The sequence below is a fragment of the Mesoplodon densirostris genome, chromosome 8, assembly GCF_025265405.1.
Source record: "Mesoplodon densirostris isolate mMesDen1 chromosome 8, mMesDen1 primary haplotype, whole genome shotgun sequence".
NCBI classification, from domain to species: Eukaryota; Metazoa; Chordata; class Mammalia; order Artiodactyla; family Ziphiidae; genus Mesoplodon; species Mesoplodon densirostris.
The window spans coordinates 6,939,523-6,956,183 of NC_082668.1; the positions used below are offsets into that span (position 1 = coordinate 6,939,523).

The 16,661-nt window shown below is 55.6% G+C and overlaps 1 protein-coding gene across 3 annotated transcripts in view; it reads right to left on the reverse strand.

Annotated features, from left to right (window-relative positions):
• DGKD (diacylglycerol kinase delta) overlaps positions 1 to 16,661 on the reverse strand; it is a 109,823-nt gene that overhangs the window by 21,423 nt on the left and 71,739 nt on the right. For all 3 annotated transcript variants that reach the window (XM_060106248.1, XM_060106247.1, XM_060106249.1), the window contains exons 4-15: positions 13,401 to 13,505; positions 13,014 to 13,146; positions 12,134 to 12,240; positions 11,677 to 11,802; positions 11,426 to 11,528; positions 10,574 to 10,736; positions 7,982 to 8,090; positions 5,236 to 5,375; positions 4,246 to 4,330; positions 3,040 to 3,134; positions 2,856 to 2,955; positions 2,500 to 2,779 (exon numbers count right to left, since the gene is read on the reverse strand). In XM_060106248.1, coding sequence (XP_059962231.1) covers positions 2,500 to 2,779; positions 2,856 to 2,955; positions 3,040 to 3,134; positions 4,246 to 4,330; positions 5,236 to 5,375; positions 7,982 to 8,090; positions 10,574 to 10,736; positions 11,426 to 11,528; positions 11,677 to 11,802; positions 12,134 to 12,240; positions 13,014 to 13,146; positions 13,401 to 13,505 — 1,546 coding nt within the window. The remainder of the gene's footprint in view (positions 1 to 2,499; positions 2,780 to 2,855; positions 2,956 to 3,039; positions 3,135 to 4,245; positions 4,331 to 5,235; positions 5,376 to 7,981; positions 8,091 to 10,573; positions 10,737 to 11,425; positions 11,529 to 11,676; positions 11,803 to 12,133; positions 12,241 to 13,013; positions 13,147 to 13,400; positions 13,506 to 16,661) is intronic.

A 16,661-nucleotide genomic window follows, 5' to 3' on the forward strand; every position in this document is an offset into this window, starting at 1 on the left:
CAGGCACCACCGGGCTGCGGGGCTCCCACTGCACGCGGACCCCCTCCTCATCTCACTCATCTCCCTTCAAACGTCGTCTCGGCTGAAGGCTTAGACCCGAAGCTCCGACCCGTCCCACTTTCTCCCCGGCCCCGGCATACAGGGCACCGGGACCCTCGTGCCAGCTGGCTGGGGAGGAGGGCCGAGGGCTGGGAGAGACGGAGGGGAGGGGAGGAACGAGCGAGAGCACGCGCAGCCCGGAGGGAGCAGTGCACCCGCCAGCGCGCAGGGGCAGGTCACGACCTCACTGTTCTCACTGTAAGAAGCAGCAGGTCGACCTGCTCAGAGAGAAAAGGGTCTGATGAGAGCGGAAAAGGTATGAGATGGTTTCTGAAGGTACTGAGAGAGAAGACAGAAGCAAACTTGCTGGGAAGGATCTCAGGGTCTGGGTGAGGGTGGAGGTAATGAAGTTCACAGGTCACTGTGGTTTTACAGCGCTCTCTTCAAAGCTTAGCAAAGAGTCTAGGAAAAGGGAGCGATCGACTGGGCGAGTCTTTAATCCTATGCAGGGGTGCCTCTCTCTCCCAGGCCGACTAAGGACAGTCAGCAGTGGCATCCTGGACACCAGGGCCGATGACCTGTCCAGGCCCCGGGCCCCTCGACCACTGCAGCCGGCGCCTGCCTCACACACCACAGCACAGACACTCCCCCCGCCTTTTTTTTTTTTTTCTTTCTGTTAAAAGTATTTTGTCTTGTTTTAATATTTCATCAGCTTTACAGGGTTACAATTGTCTAAAATATTTCTGGTTTAAATACAATCTGTATATAACGTTATAAAATGTAAACTTTCAGTATTCTTTCAATTTCAAAATCACACCTTTTTTTTCTTTTTTTGGTCTTTCTTTTCCCCCCTCCCTTTCAATACCTGAATGTCCTACAAAAAATAAAATAAATCGTCACAGGCTGCCTCGCCACGGCCAGGGCGCGACAGGCTGGGCCCAGCCAGAGGTAGAGAGCAGTTTTACATCTTTTTATTGGAAGTTTTTTTCCCTTTAACCCGAGTTCAGGCGCGGTCCCCACGCCCTCTGACAAACCCCAGAGAAACTGAAATTTCACATGTCAGGAATGATAGGCTGAAGTCGTGTTTGCCAACAAAAAAGGCAGAAGCAAAATTAAGGGGGGGAAGGAAGAAAGGATGGTAGTGGGCAAAAATGCTACCAGTGAGAAAAGGGGCTGTACAAACGCACAGTTACAAGCCAACCCACCCCCCCAGGCCCCGTCCCGCCCCCCGCCCACCCCCCAGCCAGAAAGCTACAGCCCTGCGGCCGGTTTGGAGGTCACAAGGAAGCCTCTAGAAGCAGCCCATCCATAAGCACCTCCAGAGCGGGGGGGCCCCTGGAGCCCCTCTCCACCCTGGGTTTGGGGGTCCCCAACCTCAGCATGCTGCTGAGCCCCGCCTGTTCTGGAGTGGACAGCACTCAGCCCCCATCCCCTTACGTCCCGATTTGCATAAGGGGTGCTGAGTGGCACCCCGGAAACCCCCCCAACAGGCAGCGGTGGGGCTGGGGGGCGCCCCAGGCAGAGGTAGGGCCCCTGGGGGCTGAGCGCCCGCTGGCCCCGGGCCCCCCTGGCGTTTCCACAGCCGGTGGACTCCCCCTGACCCATCCCCTACAATCATCAGCGTCGCCCAGCACCGCAGGCACACACTGAGTTAGACCCGGGGGAAGGCGCCTCCCCTGCGGGACACCCGCTCCCCCAGACACCCGCGGATGCTCAACAGGACGCACGGGGGTGGGACCCTGAGCTGGGAGCTGGTTGGGGCGGGCGGCTGGGCGGGGGTCCTGGCATCATTAGTCAGACCTGAGGCAGAAAGAGATTCGCAGCGGGGCCGCCCACACGTCCGTCCGCCCACACGCTGGCAGAATGGGGGACGGAGGGCAGCCGCCCGCGCTCCTGCGGTCAGGTGTCCCCCCCCGTCTCTGAGCACCGACCTGGCTCACCCGGCCTCCGACCCCATCCTCACCACTGTCCGTCACATCGTCCTACAGCCTGATCTCCCACCTCTGGCCCGGGCCCACCTCCCTCCTGGGCACAGGGCCGTCCTCCGCGGGTGTCCTCAGAGCACCTCAGGTCTCAGCACCGAGGCTCTCCTCGGAGCCCCCACCCCTGGGGACAGTCCCACCTCTAAGCGGACAAGGCCAGGCTGCGCCTGAGGTCTGGCAGAGCTGCCGCGGGTGAGGACGCTTCCAGGGAGTGGGTCCCCCAACACGCTCCCCCGGTGTGCCTGCGCGAGGCACCTTTCCACCAGCTGGGGGCGCCCTCTCGACTCTGCCGTCCGCTCAGTGTCTTTCCATCGGGCACAGGCCCTGAGGAAGGAGGCGCTGGCCTGCGTCAGGCGGTCCAGAGCGGCTCTGGCCTACCCGGTGGGTCCCTCTGCGTCTCGCGCCACGTTCGGGGGGGAACCTGGGAGCTCCCGGGGCTGGCCTGCAGAGAGCCCCGCGGCATCCGGAGCCCGGCTACCTTTCTCTGTGTGCTCTATGATCTGGCGAATCGCCTTCTTCAGGCTGTTGGCCCTCAGCATGAGCTGCTCCCGAGGACGGAATATCTGCGGCCGGGCTGGGCAGGCCGACCCCGCGGTGCGGCCCCCGGGGGGGCTGGAGCCACAGCTGCTGCCCGCCCCCTCCCCGTCTTCCGCCTCCTCGGCGATGGTGGGGGGTGGCGTGGGCAGAGAGGACGAGGCCTGGGACTCATCATCCAGGGTCTTGAGGAGAGAATCCAGCTTCTCTTTCAGCACAGAGCACTGGGCGGGGAACAGAGGAGGGAGTGGAGGGGCTGCTGCCCCGCCCTGACACCCACCCCAGGTGCCCAGGACGCACCTTCCTGGCCATGACCTCCGACTCCTCCGAGCTCTCGGTGGTCTTCTCGTAGGCCTTCCCCACCCGAGCCACGAAGTCCTTCACGGTCTCACAGAGCACTCTGTGGGGGGGAACGCGGGGAGAGGCTTCTAGAGAGACAGTCCTGGCTGGGACCCTGGCTCCCCCGAGGCCGCCGGGCACTCACTTGGCCGAGGAGATCACCACCGAGTGCTGGTCGGAGGTCAGGATCTTAGAGAGATGGGCCGCGACCGAGTCTTCATAGAAGAGGATCTGCTGCACCTGCCATTGCCCCAAACAGGGCGGGCGACTGTCAGCCCCACGACAGAGCCCGGTGAGCTCCACGCTAACCCCCGCCCCTCGCCGGCGAGCCCCAGCTCACTTCACGCTAATCTGACAGATTTCAAAAGCTTCACGGAGCTGTGGACGAAGGGATCTTAACAGAAAAGAACACGGTGATAAAACCTCGTGAATGGCTCGTGCTGCTTTCGTCGGAGATTCAACACAGCCAGCCTGTGCCGGGCTGGAGTCCTGAATCCTGCGTCCTCCTCAGCAGCACAGGCGGCAGGCAGGGTCCTCAGCTGAGGCTCCACTCCTATTTCTCTGCCTGGCTGGAACTCGGCCCGGGCCCCTCTCCACCTCTCGATACAAATCACCCCCTTCACTGCTCACCCCTGCCTGTGGGACTGGGGTCGCTCACCCTGTGTGACGAGCCCTCTCTTTAGACCTTGGTCCTGGGTCGGCCAACTTTACTACTGGCCAGAGAGTAAATATTTAGGCTTTGTATACGTGCGTACGCTCCCTCTCTTAAAACGCGCAAACCATTCTCTGCTCACAGGCCAGGTCACAGCAGCCCAGGCGGGTGTGGCCTGGGGGGCTGTAGTTTGCCAACTGCTGCCCTTGACCCTCCTGAGGGGCAGACGGGCCCTGGCAGAGCCCTCTCTCCTGCTCAGCCAGCAGCCAGCTTGCCCAGTGGGGTGAGCACAGCTGGGCGCCCAGCGCTGCGCCAGTCTGGGCCCTGAGGGAACCACTGACGACAAAAACCAGCGTAAAGTGAAAAGAAGAGCTGAACACTGAACTAGCACAGACTGACGGCAAGGGTGGGACGTGCAGGAGGCGGGCCCAGAGCGGGAGCCTGGGCTGGGCGGGAGCACTGGCAGCAGGGGGCGGCAAGTCCTAGGGGGCCATCATCACAGAGGACCCCAAATCCGGCGACACCCCAGGAGGCCCCCAGATGACCACCAATCCTGTGGGGCAGAGGCCACGGGCTGCCGCTCCACCTCGGCTGGCCCTGCCCCTGTGCGGGTCTAACCTAGGGGAGGACGTCTACGGGTGGAGGCAGGGCCCCAAAGTGGTGAGGACAGTGAGCACGCGGCAGGGCAACTGGAAGTACCTCGGAGCCCTCACTCAAGTCTTCGGTGACAGTGGAAGAGGAGGCCGGCCGGGGGAGTTTGGTCTCGTAGGCCATGACGCTCCACCTGCACACACAAAGGAGCTCTCAGCAGGTCGGCTCGAGCCCCCAGGCAGGCCCGTGCCTCTCCCACCTCCCCAACTTGTGGCCTGGGGGCTTGATCTCATGACAGCCCTAACTTCATCTGTAAGCCTTTATCTTGACTCCCGTGTCCCTAACCTGGCTCCTCACTTAGTCACAACCCATTGGACACTGCAGCTCCACTGAAGGAGGTGAAAGGCATCCCATAATGCTGCTTCTGGGAAAATGGGCTTCCCCTCTTCAGAGCTGAAATCACTCAGCCAGCAGCCAGCTCTCCCGCGGGGGCTGAGCATTTCACAGCCTCCAAAGGCACGTAGGCCTCCCTTCAATAGAGAAGAAACGGTAGAGGCAGCTGGAGAGGGTTCAAGACCACACCTGCTCGTTGCAGCGCAGGAGCCTAAGAGAGAATACGGGCGTTTCAGCAACACCAGGTCCCGCAGGCTGCGGTCAGGGGTTTCATACGTGAGCTCAGCACTAAGCAGCTCGCTCGAGAAGAACGCCCAAGTTATTTCTAAACACACAGAGGAGAGTTGTCCAAAACTTAAGATTCTTCTGGGAACACGGGATTGCTCAACTATGCAATAAGTCTTCCTTATTGCAAGACTCTGCTGACAGGTATCAGACGAGGCTGCAAAGGCCAAAGGGGACAGGGCCACCTTCTCTAACGGCCCAGAGGATCGGGCCTGGCTGGTGAGACCTGATCGCTCGAGGGCACAGCGCCAACCTGTCCTGCTCGTCAGCTGTTTCATAACCTGATCGCCAGGTAAAGCCCACCAGAGACAAGGATTCCTGCTCAGGCCGAATTTTTACAAGTAACTGCAGAGGGCCTACGGTTTCCAGGGACCCTGGGTTGAGAACACCTAGTCAAGGGGACTCGTGCGGTCCACTCACCTGTCCAGCATCTTGGTGCTGGCTCTTTCCAGCTTCTCCAAGATCTGCGGGAGCTGGGTGTCATCGTCACAGGCCGAGCCCCAGCCTAACACGCGAGCCAGGTCATTCCCTGTGCCGAGGGGCAGCACTCCCAGCTGACACTGAGACACGGGGGGAAGACACGCGTCAAACACCCTCCTTTTCACCTACAAGGTGTGAGGTCTGATCTCACACGGTGTGGTGCTCGCATTCCAGGCAGAGCCAGTAGGCAGAACAGATGTCTCTCTAATCCGACAGAAAATTCCTCTCCCACCCACAGGCCTGCTTCTCATCTGCTGCCGTATCTGACAATCAATCCTCTACAACCGCCCAGATCTACATTCCCACCTTCACAGCTGTGGCCACAGTGCTGACTGCTGAGTATCTGAACCCCCGAAGAACCAGTCTATACGACTCCCCTCCGCCTGCTTCTCCGCCCTCTACAGCACCACACTAACACCTTCCTTCCCCTCACAGCACCTTCCACGGCTTTAAGTCCTATCAAGACACGCGCCAGGACTTCCAGCCTGGCCGTCAAACTGGAGCACACCCCAGCACTCGGCCTGCACCCCTCCGCCTGTCACTCCCCAGAGACCCCCTGCACTGCTCAGGCCCCGCCCTCCACCTGGAATTCCCACCCAGAGCCCCCTGTGGAAACCCCACCTCGCCGGTTCAGTGCTTAGGAAGCTCCCCAGACACCAGCTGCCCAAGAGCCTTCGACCTCCGAGCCCGACACGCAGGGTGGGGGAGGGTCCCTGGTCCCCCCTAAGCATGGCACAGCCCGTGGTCACCTGCTGCGGCCACTGAGGGAGGCCCTCCACCCTGCCAGGGACAGCAAGCTGGACAGAGCAGGTGAGGAGGACAAGGAAGCCCCAGCACCAGGGGGAGGGGACCTGGCGCCGGCTTCCAGGAGCCTTAAAGGAAAGGAACAGGCAGCACGGTGAAGGGACAGTGGCGTTCCGGAAGAGGTGACCCCCCGCCAAGTCAGAGCTCAGATGGGGAGGGCCGTGAGGAGAGAGCAGTCGGAGAAGCAGCGGAGGAAGAAGCAGCCGAACTGGGGCCTCACTCTGAGTCGGGACCTTCTCCTAAGCCAAGAGCCACCGGGGAGCACCCAGCAAGGTGCAGGAGCACAGGCGCCCCAAGGAAGGTCCTCGGGGAGGTGGGGACCGGCGGGGACCGGCGCGGCCCAAGAGGCTCAAGGAGGTGCGTGAGCAGAACTGCCCAAGGGGAAGGCCCCCTCGAGGACTGGAGAGATGGAGCCCGGGGCCAGCCCGGGCACACACGGCTGTGCTGGACACTCCAGGGTGGCAGGTTAACCAGAGACGAGGAGGGAGGGTGAGGGAAGGCTCAAGAACTACTGCCAGATCTCCGGCTTGGATATCGGGTAGGACCACGGGCCACAGAGAAGCCAAAGGAAATGAATGCTCCCTGAACTCAGGTGAATGCGGGAAAACCTGTCTTCCTGACTTGTGATAATGAACTTGGTAACGATCCTGCAAGTGAACAAAACCTGAGATTGGACCTAAGTGTACTGCTCTAACTTCACCACGAGGGGGCAGTGCTCTCTTTCCCGAGCAACTGGCCTCCCTAGAGCTGAGCAGTTAGTTGCACCCCGGGGGTCCCCGCTCCAACGTCATTCCAGGAGCTAAACGCTGACAGCAAAAGCTCCACCCCGCCTACAAAGACCACCAACGTGTTGAAGGACAAGTGACAAAGGAGGAAAAATAAGGGCAACAAGGAGTTCACATCCCTAATATAACAATAATCCTTAGAAATCAATTTTTAAAAAAGTAAATACCCCAGTAGAATATTAGGTTAAAAAAAAAACGTGAACAGATGATTCATGTAAAAATTCATAGTTAATTGAGGATACGCTTGACTTCACCAGTATTAAAGAAATAAAAATGAAACATACCATTTTTTTGTCTACTAAGTTGGGCAAAAGCCTTAAGATGTACAATGGACAGCATATGCGAAAAGACAGTTTTATGAGCATTAGGAATATAAACTGGAGGGCAGTCTGGCAGTATTACCAAAATTTAAATTTCGGTGCTCTTCAAAAGAGAACGTAATTGGGACACCGTATACATGGTTTTCACCAGCACTGTCATTATGAAGCAATCTGAGTGTCCATCCATGGGGGGAGATGAGCTAAACCCAGGGCTGGCGCAGCCCTGCCCAGTGGAAAATCATCACCTAGGCCTCCATTTAAACGGATGGATCAAGAGGTGCCCACAATGTGTTGGTTAAAAACTGACACTACACAATATACTGTAAGGGTACCATGAGTCCATTTAAATTAAAACTGCATCGCACACCGTACTATACACATTTTGATAGAGAGAGGTCTGAAGGATAGTTACTGAAATGTTGGCAGTGGTTAATTATTGGGGGCGGGGGTGTGAGGGAGCTGGAGCAGAAAATAAATCAACACTTAAAAAACAACCCTACTCTGACCTGAAGCTCAAGTATACTTCTGAGCCCTGCTCGCCAGCAGGAGGCATCAGGCAGTAGGCGGCATCACTACCCAATAAGGAGCCGCACCCAGATCCGCCCGTGCCTGGGACCTGCGGGGATGGAAGTGTTCTTTTCGTTGGGTCCCTGGGCCCATGACGCCGTCAAGCTACCTGCTCTTCCCTCCAAGACCACCCCAAGGGGACGGGGAGTGCCCCCCGAGGTGACACAGCCTCTCTGTAACGGTGGCGCCGGCCCCTCCACACCCAGGTACCTGTTTGTGAAGGTTGAGGCTGTCGATTTCAGAGAGGACCCAACCAACACTGCCATCTCCGCCACAGACCAGAATCCGGAACGTATCAAACTTCTGGAATAAGCGTAGGCTGCAAAGAACACAGAATGCCAATGAAATGAGGTCCACTCTAAGGGACAGGTAGCCAATGGCCGGTCAGTCTGGGGCTGGGGGACCCCCTCTGTGCTCCTCAAGGCCGACCCTGCGGCCCCTCCTGCGAAAAGGCCTCTCGGAGGCTGGAGCCGGGCTGTGCTTAGGCTCCGCCCACTGGGGCCCCCGGGCGCCTGAGAGCAAAGGCCGGCCCCCCTCAGCCCCCAGCCCACCCACCGTCCCTGCACTTGGCCAGCCCCGCACGTGTCTTCAGGAGCCCCGAGCTGCAGGATCCTGCCCACGCTGTCCCTGTCCTCTGGGCCACTCCGCCCACCCAGGTGACCGACCCACCCCGCGCCCCTCGTGACTCCAGCTCCATCTCCTTCCTGTGCTCCTCTTGGCGGCCCTGGCCCTGGCTCGCAGCATCCCTCCCAGTACACCCGGCAGCCTTCCGTTCACTCCCCAGCCGCTTCCTGGGTGGCCTTATCCGCGTCTTGGCTTCAGGGACGACACAGACGCTGATGACCCTGAATGACCCTGACGACGATCCCTCGGCTCTCCTGAAGGACAACACCTGCGCTCGTCTACCAGAACGTGCCACTCGGTGTTGCACGGGCGCCTCCTCGACCGACGTTTCCTTCCTCAGAGAAAGGCAGCGCCACCACCAACCCAGTTACCGGGCAGGCCCCGTCGTCCCCTCTCACAACCCCTCCAGGAGCCTCCTACCTGCCTCCCGTCTCCTTCAAGATGCCTCCAATTCGTGCTACCAGCCTCATCTTCCCAAAACCAGTGTCGTCGGGTGTCCGGTTCTGGAAGGGGCCGCTTGCTTCCAGGAGAGGTTCAAACCTTTCAGCAGCCCCCACGGCCCTCCCTGGCCAGGAGCTGCCACCATGTGTCCGCACCTCTGCACACAGCCCACCCTCTGCCTAGAGGGCTCCCTGCCTCCCTCCCCACTACCACAAACTCTCCTCCAACGCTAGCTCGGCGGGGAAACTGAGACCCCCATCTGACTCGTAAGCCCCTTCTCTTGGTTCCCAAAGAGCCTGCACACCACACTGCCAACGAGACAGATCGCCTGCCTTGGGCCTGGACTGTCCGTCCGCGGCCGTCCCCGGCAGGCAGGGCGCCCCCTTGGCCGGGCTTTGCATCCAGCACAGTCCGAGCCGGGGGGAAGGCCTCAGACAACAAACAGGACCAGGTGACGGGGAACTCGGGACGTAACAGAGGGGCGAGGCTGCACCAGAGCTTCAGGCTGGGAGAGAAGCAGCCACACGTGTCCTTTACGAACGCTGACCTCCCTCAGGCCTCCAGCTCTCTGGAGAAGATGGGACACGTCAAGGCCAGGGATCAGGAAAACGAAGCCGTATCTCTAAGTTTTCTTAGGAACAGCGTGAGAGCAAGGCTACTTCCCAGAAACGGGACCTGTCTAAGCCAAGCACACCGCACCTCTGCGGGTCTGCACGTCCTTAACGCCTACTACGAGCTGTGGGGCTTGCATGCTTCTCCAAAGGAACACATGCTCATTCCGCGGTCCTACTGTGCAGCCCGCCCTGCCCAACACCCCTTCGGGGCATTCCTCCAGCATCCCTGGCGCCTCGGAGAGCAGCGGCCTGCACCTGTCTGGTGAATCCCCGCAGGGCACCTCCAGGGTCCCTCCAGGGAAGGGGGTGCTGTCACCAAGGAAACAGGCTAGAGAGCTGCCGCCGGTGACCATGTTCCAACAGCAGGTCTCTCCAACCAGACCCAGGCTCAGGTCACAGGAGCACCCGGCTCCAAAACCAACACCCTCCCGGGAGCCTCCCAGGAGCGCACACGCCCCCCAGAGAGCAGGCTCTGCGGGCACTGTCTGCTGCAAACATCCTGCACCACCTCCCGCACGTGCCGGGGGCTCGCAGAGCTCCCACCTGGAGCCGGTGCTCCCAAACGAGGAAGGAGTTGGTTCAAATGCCAGAATTTACAAAAGCAAACGTTTTCCACAAACCTCTGGATTGTATAAAACTAGAAAGCACACGTCAGGTCTCTTACTTTGCCAGATACACCGGGCCTTGCACGTCTGCACGTCACGGCACCTGCAACTTAAGTAACCTCAAGTGCCCTCTAAAATGGAAAATCTCCCTTTTGGCCTCACTGGAGAAAAGCTTCCTACTCGATACTAAGCAGCCATTCAAAAAAATGAGGCAGATCTGTAACTACTGACATAGAACACATCCACACTGCTGTCGGCTGACACCCATAAACAGCACACCGCACAAGGGCAGGTAACCTAGGCCCCCACTTGGTTTCAAAGTCTGTGTGTGCACAGAACTGAAACACGCACTGGAATGTTGGAAGGACACACAACTCTATGAAACATTCAGAGTGGACACCTCTGCCAGTGGAATTTGGGAAGGGTAACTTTTATTTCCTATTTAAAATTTTCTGTATCTTTGTATCTTTAAATAAGATAATAAACTACAAGAAAGATATATTTTACAAGCTTCCTACCCAAGGTGTGGTCCTCCATTCATGAGGTCAAAGACCTGGGCAGGGTTCAGCAGCTGCTTGAATCTTCTGAGGAACTTCACACCCTGGTTGTCCCCACTTTTTGAATTGACGAAGACCAACAATGGACTCGTGCAGGATGGAGGACACGTGGCCTTCCAGAAGCCTGGGTGTGAGGACGGAAAAGGACACAAGAAAATCTGAAAGCCACGAAAGACATCAGGGCGCCCTCAACCGTGCACCAAGTAGACTCCCCCCGTGGGACCTACAACTTAAACGTACACGCCCAGGAAACCAGCAAGAAATTAATCCACGTTTCCACAACACCATCCCCCGTGTAGAGGGAAGTGAGTCCTCATCTGGTCTGACCTCACCTTTGCAGGACTCTACATGTCAGACACTGCTCTCAATCTAGCAGAGGTGACTTCTGGAGACACGTGCCCCGGTTCCCAAGTCCCCCACCAACACATGTTAATATGCATCATCAAGTACCACCTGGACAAGCGAGCGCAGAGGCGGAAGAGCATGTAATTAATATCAGCTACTAGACGAGCCTAGCTGACGGACAGCCCACGTCAAAGACGGAGAAGCATCTTAGACTCGGTTTCTACTCAACAGCCAACGGACCCACCACCTTCAAGTAAGGTCCTGGCCTTGAGTCCAAGATGCCCAGAAGCCCAGCTGCCAGGACACTGTTCACCACCTCCTCTCCTCTCCCCGCAGGGGTGGGCCTGACCTCTTCCCAACTGCATCTCAAAATCACTGACATAACCAATTCCAGAGCGGGGGAGGGGAGAAGGCCTGGAGAAGGAAGCACGAGGAAATGGCTGAGACGGGAGAGCGTGTGGCACCCACCATCGGAATCGATGCTGTTGAGAGCGGTGGGCGGGATGACCGACACTTTGCACAGGCCCAGCGGGCACTTGGTCAGTAAGGATTCTTTACACGCCGTGTGCACCTGGAACACAGACCCGCTCGTCACGGGGGCGCCAGCCTCCCTCCCGCACCCCAGAGCTCTCCCCAGCCCTGCCGCCGCAGGAGCCGTGCTCTTGGGCCCAGCCGGCCTGTGCCCATCGGGCATTTGCCCAGCGGCTGCGCTCGCTCACCATGGCCTTGCACCAGAGGCAGCGCCAGTCCTGCAGACGCAGCACGCTGCCGCAGGTCTTGTCGCACACCGTGCACTTGGCGCTCACAGGCAGGTTCCCCTCCAGCCACTGGTGAGGCATGGCGATCTGCAAGCCACGCAGAGACATGCACCGGGGGCGTCCTCACAGCCTCCACGTGGGCCAAGGGGACCCTCAGGCAAAAATGCTCCAAAATGAATTCCACGAGGGGGTGGGGCGGGGTCTGCAGAGCCCTGTCCCCCCCCCACTGCTCCCCTACCGGCATCCACAACTCACAGGGACTGGTCAGAGCTCGGGGCCCCCAGACGCCAGCATAACCAACCAAAGGAAACCCTGCCCTCACGCTCCTCAAGAAAGAGACCTGAGCACAGGCGGGAGGAGGCGGGGGTGCCTCTCGCCCCCCGGGGCTAGGAGGGCCGTGCAGGGTCCCCGGGCATACCCCGTCCTCGTCCTCGATGATGTCCTTCCCGATGGAGGCCAGCGTGGTCCACTTGCAGTTACTGGTCGCACGCACAGCACAGCGTTTGTGGGCCTTAAACTTACACACTGTGAGAGAATGAGCACGTTAACCCTCGGAGCTGCGGTCGTGGTCTGGGGTGAACTGCCCCGCTCTCCTGGGAAAGTTGGGAACCAACATACGTGGTTAGTTTACTCATAAACGAAACCACCAGGATGCGTGCAGAGACCGCTCACGGGGAGACCAGGCGTCCAGCCTGGCCAGGGGGCGGCGGGCTTTCTGTGAAGGGCCGGAGACGGACCAGCTCTGGCTCCACAGGCCCACCGTCCCCGCAGCACAAGGGCCGCCGTGGCCACGCTTCACATACGGACACTGAAATTCAAGTTTCACGGGACGTTCTGTGTCACCAAACAGTTGCCTTCTTTTGATATTTTCCAACCTTTTAAAACTGTAAAAACCATTCTTAAGCTCACAGGCTGTACGACATCAGGCGGCAGGTGGGACCTGGGCCCGGGGCCACGGTTCACCTCTCTGCTCCTGCCCAAGCCCACTGCTTCTGTCCTCTAGCTCTGGAGGACCATTTACCCAGAGAGGGGCTGGGAGACACTTGAACTCCTTCTTCCCTGTGTCCTCTATGTTTCCTCTTTCTGTCTCCTTACTACCAATTCCCCTCTTTTTACTCTGTTCCGTTACTACGAGTAATAATTTACCAAAGACGCCTGAGCAGGCCCAGTAAACAAGGGTGGAGTCATACGAGACACTCTACTCCTAACTGACCTCAGGTGACTGTGCTTGGACTCCTAAGGCTTTGCCATGTCAAACCTCAGGCCACTCTTCCCAGCAGGAAACACATCGTTCGTACCTTCACAGGACAGTCCGTGGGACGTGACCCCAGACAGAGCCTCCCGGCACACATTGCAGTAGGTGGGCCTCGCGTGGGAGCAGGCGTACCAGTTGTGCATCCCTGAGAAGTGGTCCATGCTGTACTGGGTAGGCTGCAAACAAAGAACAAAGATGGCAAAGGTGAGGCACCCCTCTGACCTCCCTAAACATGGTAACGTGGACGAGATTCAATAAGAAATCAGACAGGGTCACTGCCCGATGGCCCAAAGATGAGCAACAAGCCTTAAGTCTGCAAGGAGCACGCTGAGAAAGTGAGCTCCAGACCATAACGGCCCAGCATGGGGGACATTCAGATGGCAGAATACAAGGGGGAGGGCGACAAAAAGGGAGGGCTTCCTCCCCTAACCTCAAAGTGCTCCCTGCTCTGGACCGTCTTCAGCGCTGCGATCCAGTCTTCCATCTCTTTTCTGTTATCTGCACATAGGATGAGTTTCCTACATGGAGTGATGACCTAGAGAAAGAAACAAGAAACATGCAACATGTCCACGAGCAGAAGACAAATGCTAGCAACTATGAAAACTTTTTAAAAACCTACCTTCACTATATACTTTCTTTTCTCATGAAAAAGTACTGTTTCATTCAAGTATTCAATTGAACAGAACATAAAGATGGTTGTCATGGGTCATTAAAAGTCAAGAACAATCTCAAACCAAAAAGACAATCAAATTTAGATTACAGATTCACCAAAATCAACTCAAGTGGACATTTACCAACTATCTACTACTGAGACATGGTAAATCGGCCGTAGGCAATTTTATTTGTTTATTTATTTATTGCTCTTTATTGCTGCATGTGGGCTTTCTCTAGTTGCAGCAAGCAAGGGCTACTCTTCCTTGCAGTGCACGGGCTTCTCATCATTGAGGTGGCTTCTCTTTGTTGTGCAGCACGGGTTCTAGGTGCACGGGCTTCAGTAGTTGTGGCACATGGGCTCAGTAGTTGTGGCTCACGGGCGCTAGAGCGCAGGCTCAGTAGTTGTGGTGCATGGGCTTAGTTGCTCTGTGGCATGTGGGATCTTCCCGGACCAGGGCTCGAACCCGTGTCCCCTGCATTGGCAGGCGGATTCTTAACCACTGCGCCACCAGGAAAGTACTGGCAATTTTTTTTAAAGGAAAAGAAAACACAGTTTCCATTGCTCCAAAGAGCTCACAAGCTGACATCTAGCACTTGAACAGTTTAGGGAAGTCTGATCCACAGTTACTGTAGGAATTTCCTGTGCATTTCAAGCATATCATACATAAATGTTCTTTTAAAAAAACCTTTTACTGTATGACAATGGAACAACAACCAGCTACTACAGTCAGGCCTGAACAATTTAACTAGAAATGAGGTCATGAACCTGGTAATAATCAACAAATGAAAATTATATCTACAACATATAGAGTTTTTTATAAATCAATAGAAAAAAAGGCTATGAACTTGCATTTCACAAAAGAAATACAAAATGTCTAATAAAGGAATGAAAAGATGCTTAATCACTCTCGTAACTGGGGAGCACAAATGAAAACAGCAAACTATTTTTCACCTATCAGATTGGCACGGTTCTTAGAGACAATAATCCAGTGTTGGAAAAGGTGTGAGAGAAGAGGGTTCTCCTCAAGTACTCATAGGAGGGAAACAGAGTATAAACCTTTTAGAGAAAAATTTGACAATGTCTATCAAAATTTTTTAAAGTCAAAACCTTTTACCTAATTATTTTTATAATGCTATAAAATAGCTACATGGTTCCAAAGTCAAATTGACAAAATAAGGCATTGATTTTATGTGTGTCCCCTCATCCTAGTTCCCTCCCTTCCCGAAAGGCAGCTTTAAAAATAAATAAAGTATGGTTTATCCTCCCATTTGTAAGATACATGCAAATACATGTATATATTCATATTCTCTCTTTTCAAAACAGTAGCGTACCACAGACCCTTCTGTCCACGCTCTGCTTTTTTAATTTAATCACAGTTGGCCCTTGAACAGCACAGGTTTGAACTACAAGGGTCCACTTACACGCAGGTTTTTTCCAACAGCAAATACTCCATGACACGTGGCTGGCTAAATCCACAGATGTGAACCATGGCTAGGGAAGAGCTGCGGCAAAGGAGGGCCGATTATAAATTATACCTGGATTTCCAACTGCACGGAGGGTCAGGGTCCCTGACCTCTGCGCTGTTCAAGGGTCAGCTGCACACATCCTGGCCATCGCTCCTTAGCAAAAGACCGCGATTCCTTATTCTTCCAAGAGCTTCCCGGTGCTCCACTGCACAGAAGCACCAGAGTCTGTTCAACTAGTCCCTATTCACGGAAGGTCTATGTTACCGAAAATCCTTCGTTATTTCAAACAGCGGCACAATGAACAGCCTTTACGTGGATCTTTTCATTTTTTTTACTGGGGTATTTTTGGAATAAACTCCTAGAAGGAGAACTGCCCTGACACAGAATAACTGCATACGTAATTTTGCTGCTATTGCCAAATTTCCCTCCAGGGGGTTTGTACCATTTCGCATTCCCACCAGCAGTGTTAGGAAAATGCCTCCTTCCTCATGGATTCACCAATAAAATACGTTATTTAACTTTTGGATGCTTGCCCATTTTAGAGCTTTCATTTATATTAGAAAGATCCAATTTAGGAATACCCAACTTAAGTTATTAGATGATCATGTTTCTGGCTCAGAAAATTTAGAAATAGTATTTTATAGATTATCTCTTCCGTGATTTCCATAAACTACCTACAAAGCTTAATCACAGAAGGGGGTAAACAGAACTGGGTCACAAGCTGTTCATTCTTTCATGACTGGGGTAACCACGATAACTCCACGTAGGGACCAGGCTGGGTGTAAAAGAGTTAAGCCTAGGAGAGGGTGCGGGGAGACGGAAAGACAGAACACAGAGGCCTGGAGCAGCTGCGCCCTCCTGGGGTCAGGGTGGTGGGAGCTGCTCTTTCACTCCTGGAGAGCACGGCAGGCGGCTGCACCCCACCCTCCCAGCAGACGCCGGCCAGGTGTCTGCTCTGGACATGGGCTCCCAAGGCCATGACAGGCAAGGTTCCTACTCACACAGAACTTGCACTGGGGAGAGACAGACAAACCACAAAACAATTTCAGACACTGACAGGAAGCGGGTCGTGTGCAAGGGGGCTGGTGGGTGCTCTGGACCGCGTGGTCAGGGAAGGCCGTGGCAGCCTAGCAACCGCCAATGGCCTGGGGTCGGTGCATAAGGAATTTTCATCAGCAACTGTATGTCTATAAGATCTCAGCAAACACTTCTTTATTATTCACTCCAGGGTGAGTTTTCATACTTGAACAGTTTTATGAGCATAATAAATACAGAAAGACAGTACATTTATTTTGCATAACTCAGGGACTTATTAGGAGTTACTATGATATCTACAGAAGAGAACAATGAGATTTTTTATGCCCATCCTATTTTAGGTCTTGACCAACAGATGAATGTCCAAGAACCTGGTTTTCAGCCTTCTTTTTTTAAACTCTTGTGCCTGTTTGAAGATACCTCATACAGAATCCCACCTGGACACTGACTGTTTGGGAAACGTTTCCCTTCTGGAAAAGGAGAGGTGTTAGAAGTCACCTGCCAGGGTTGTCATGGGACTGAACGGGGCCAAATG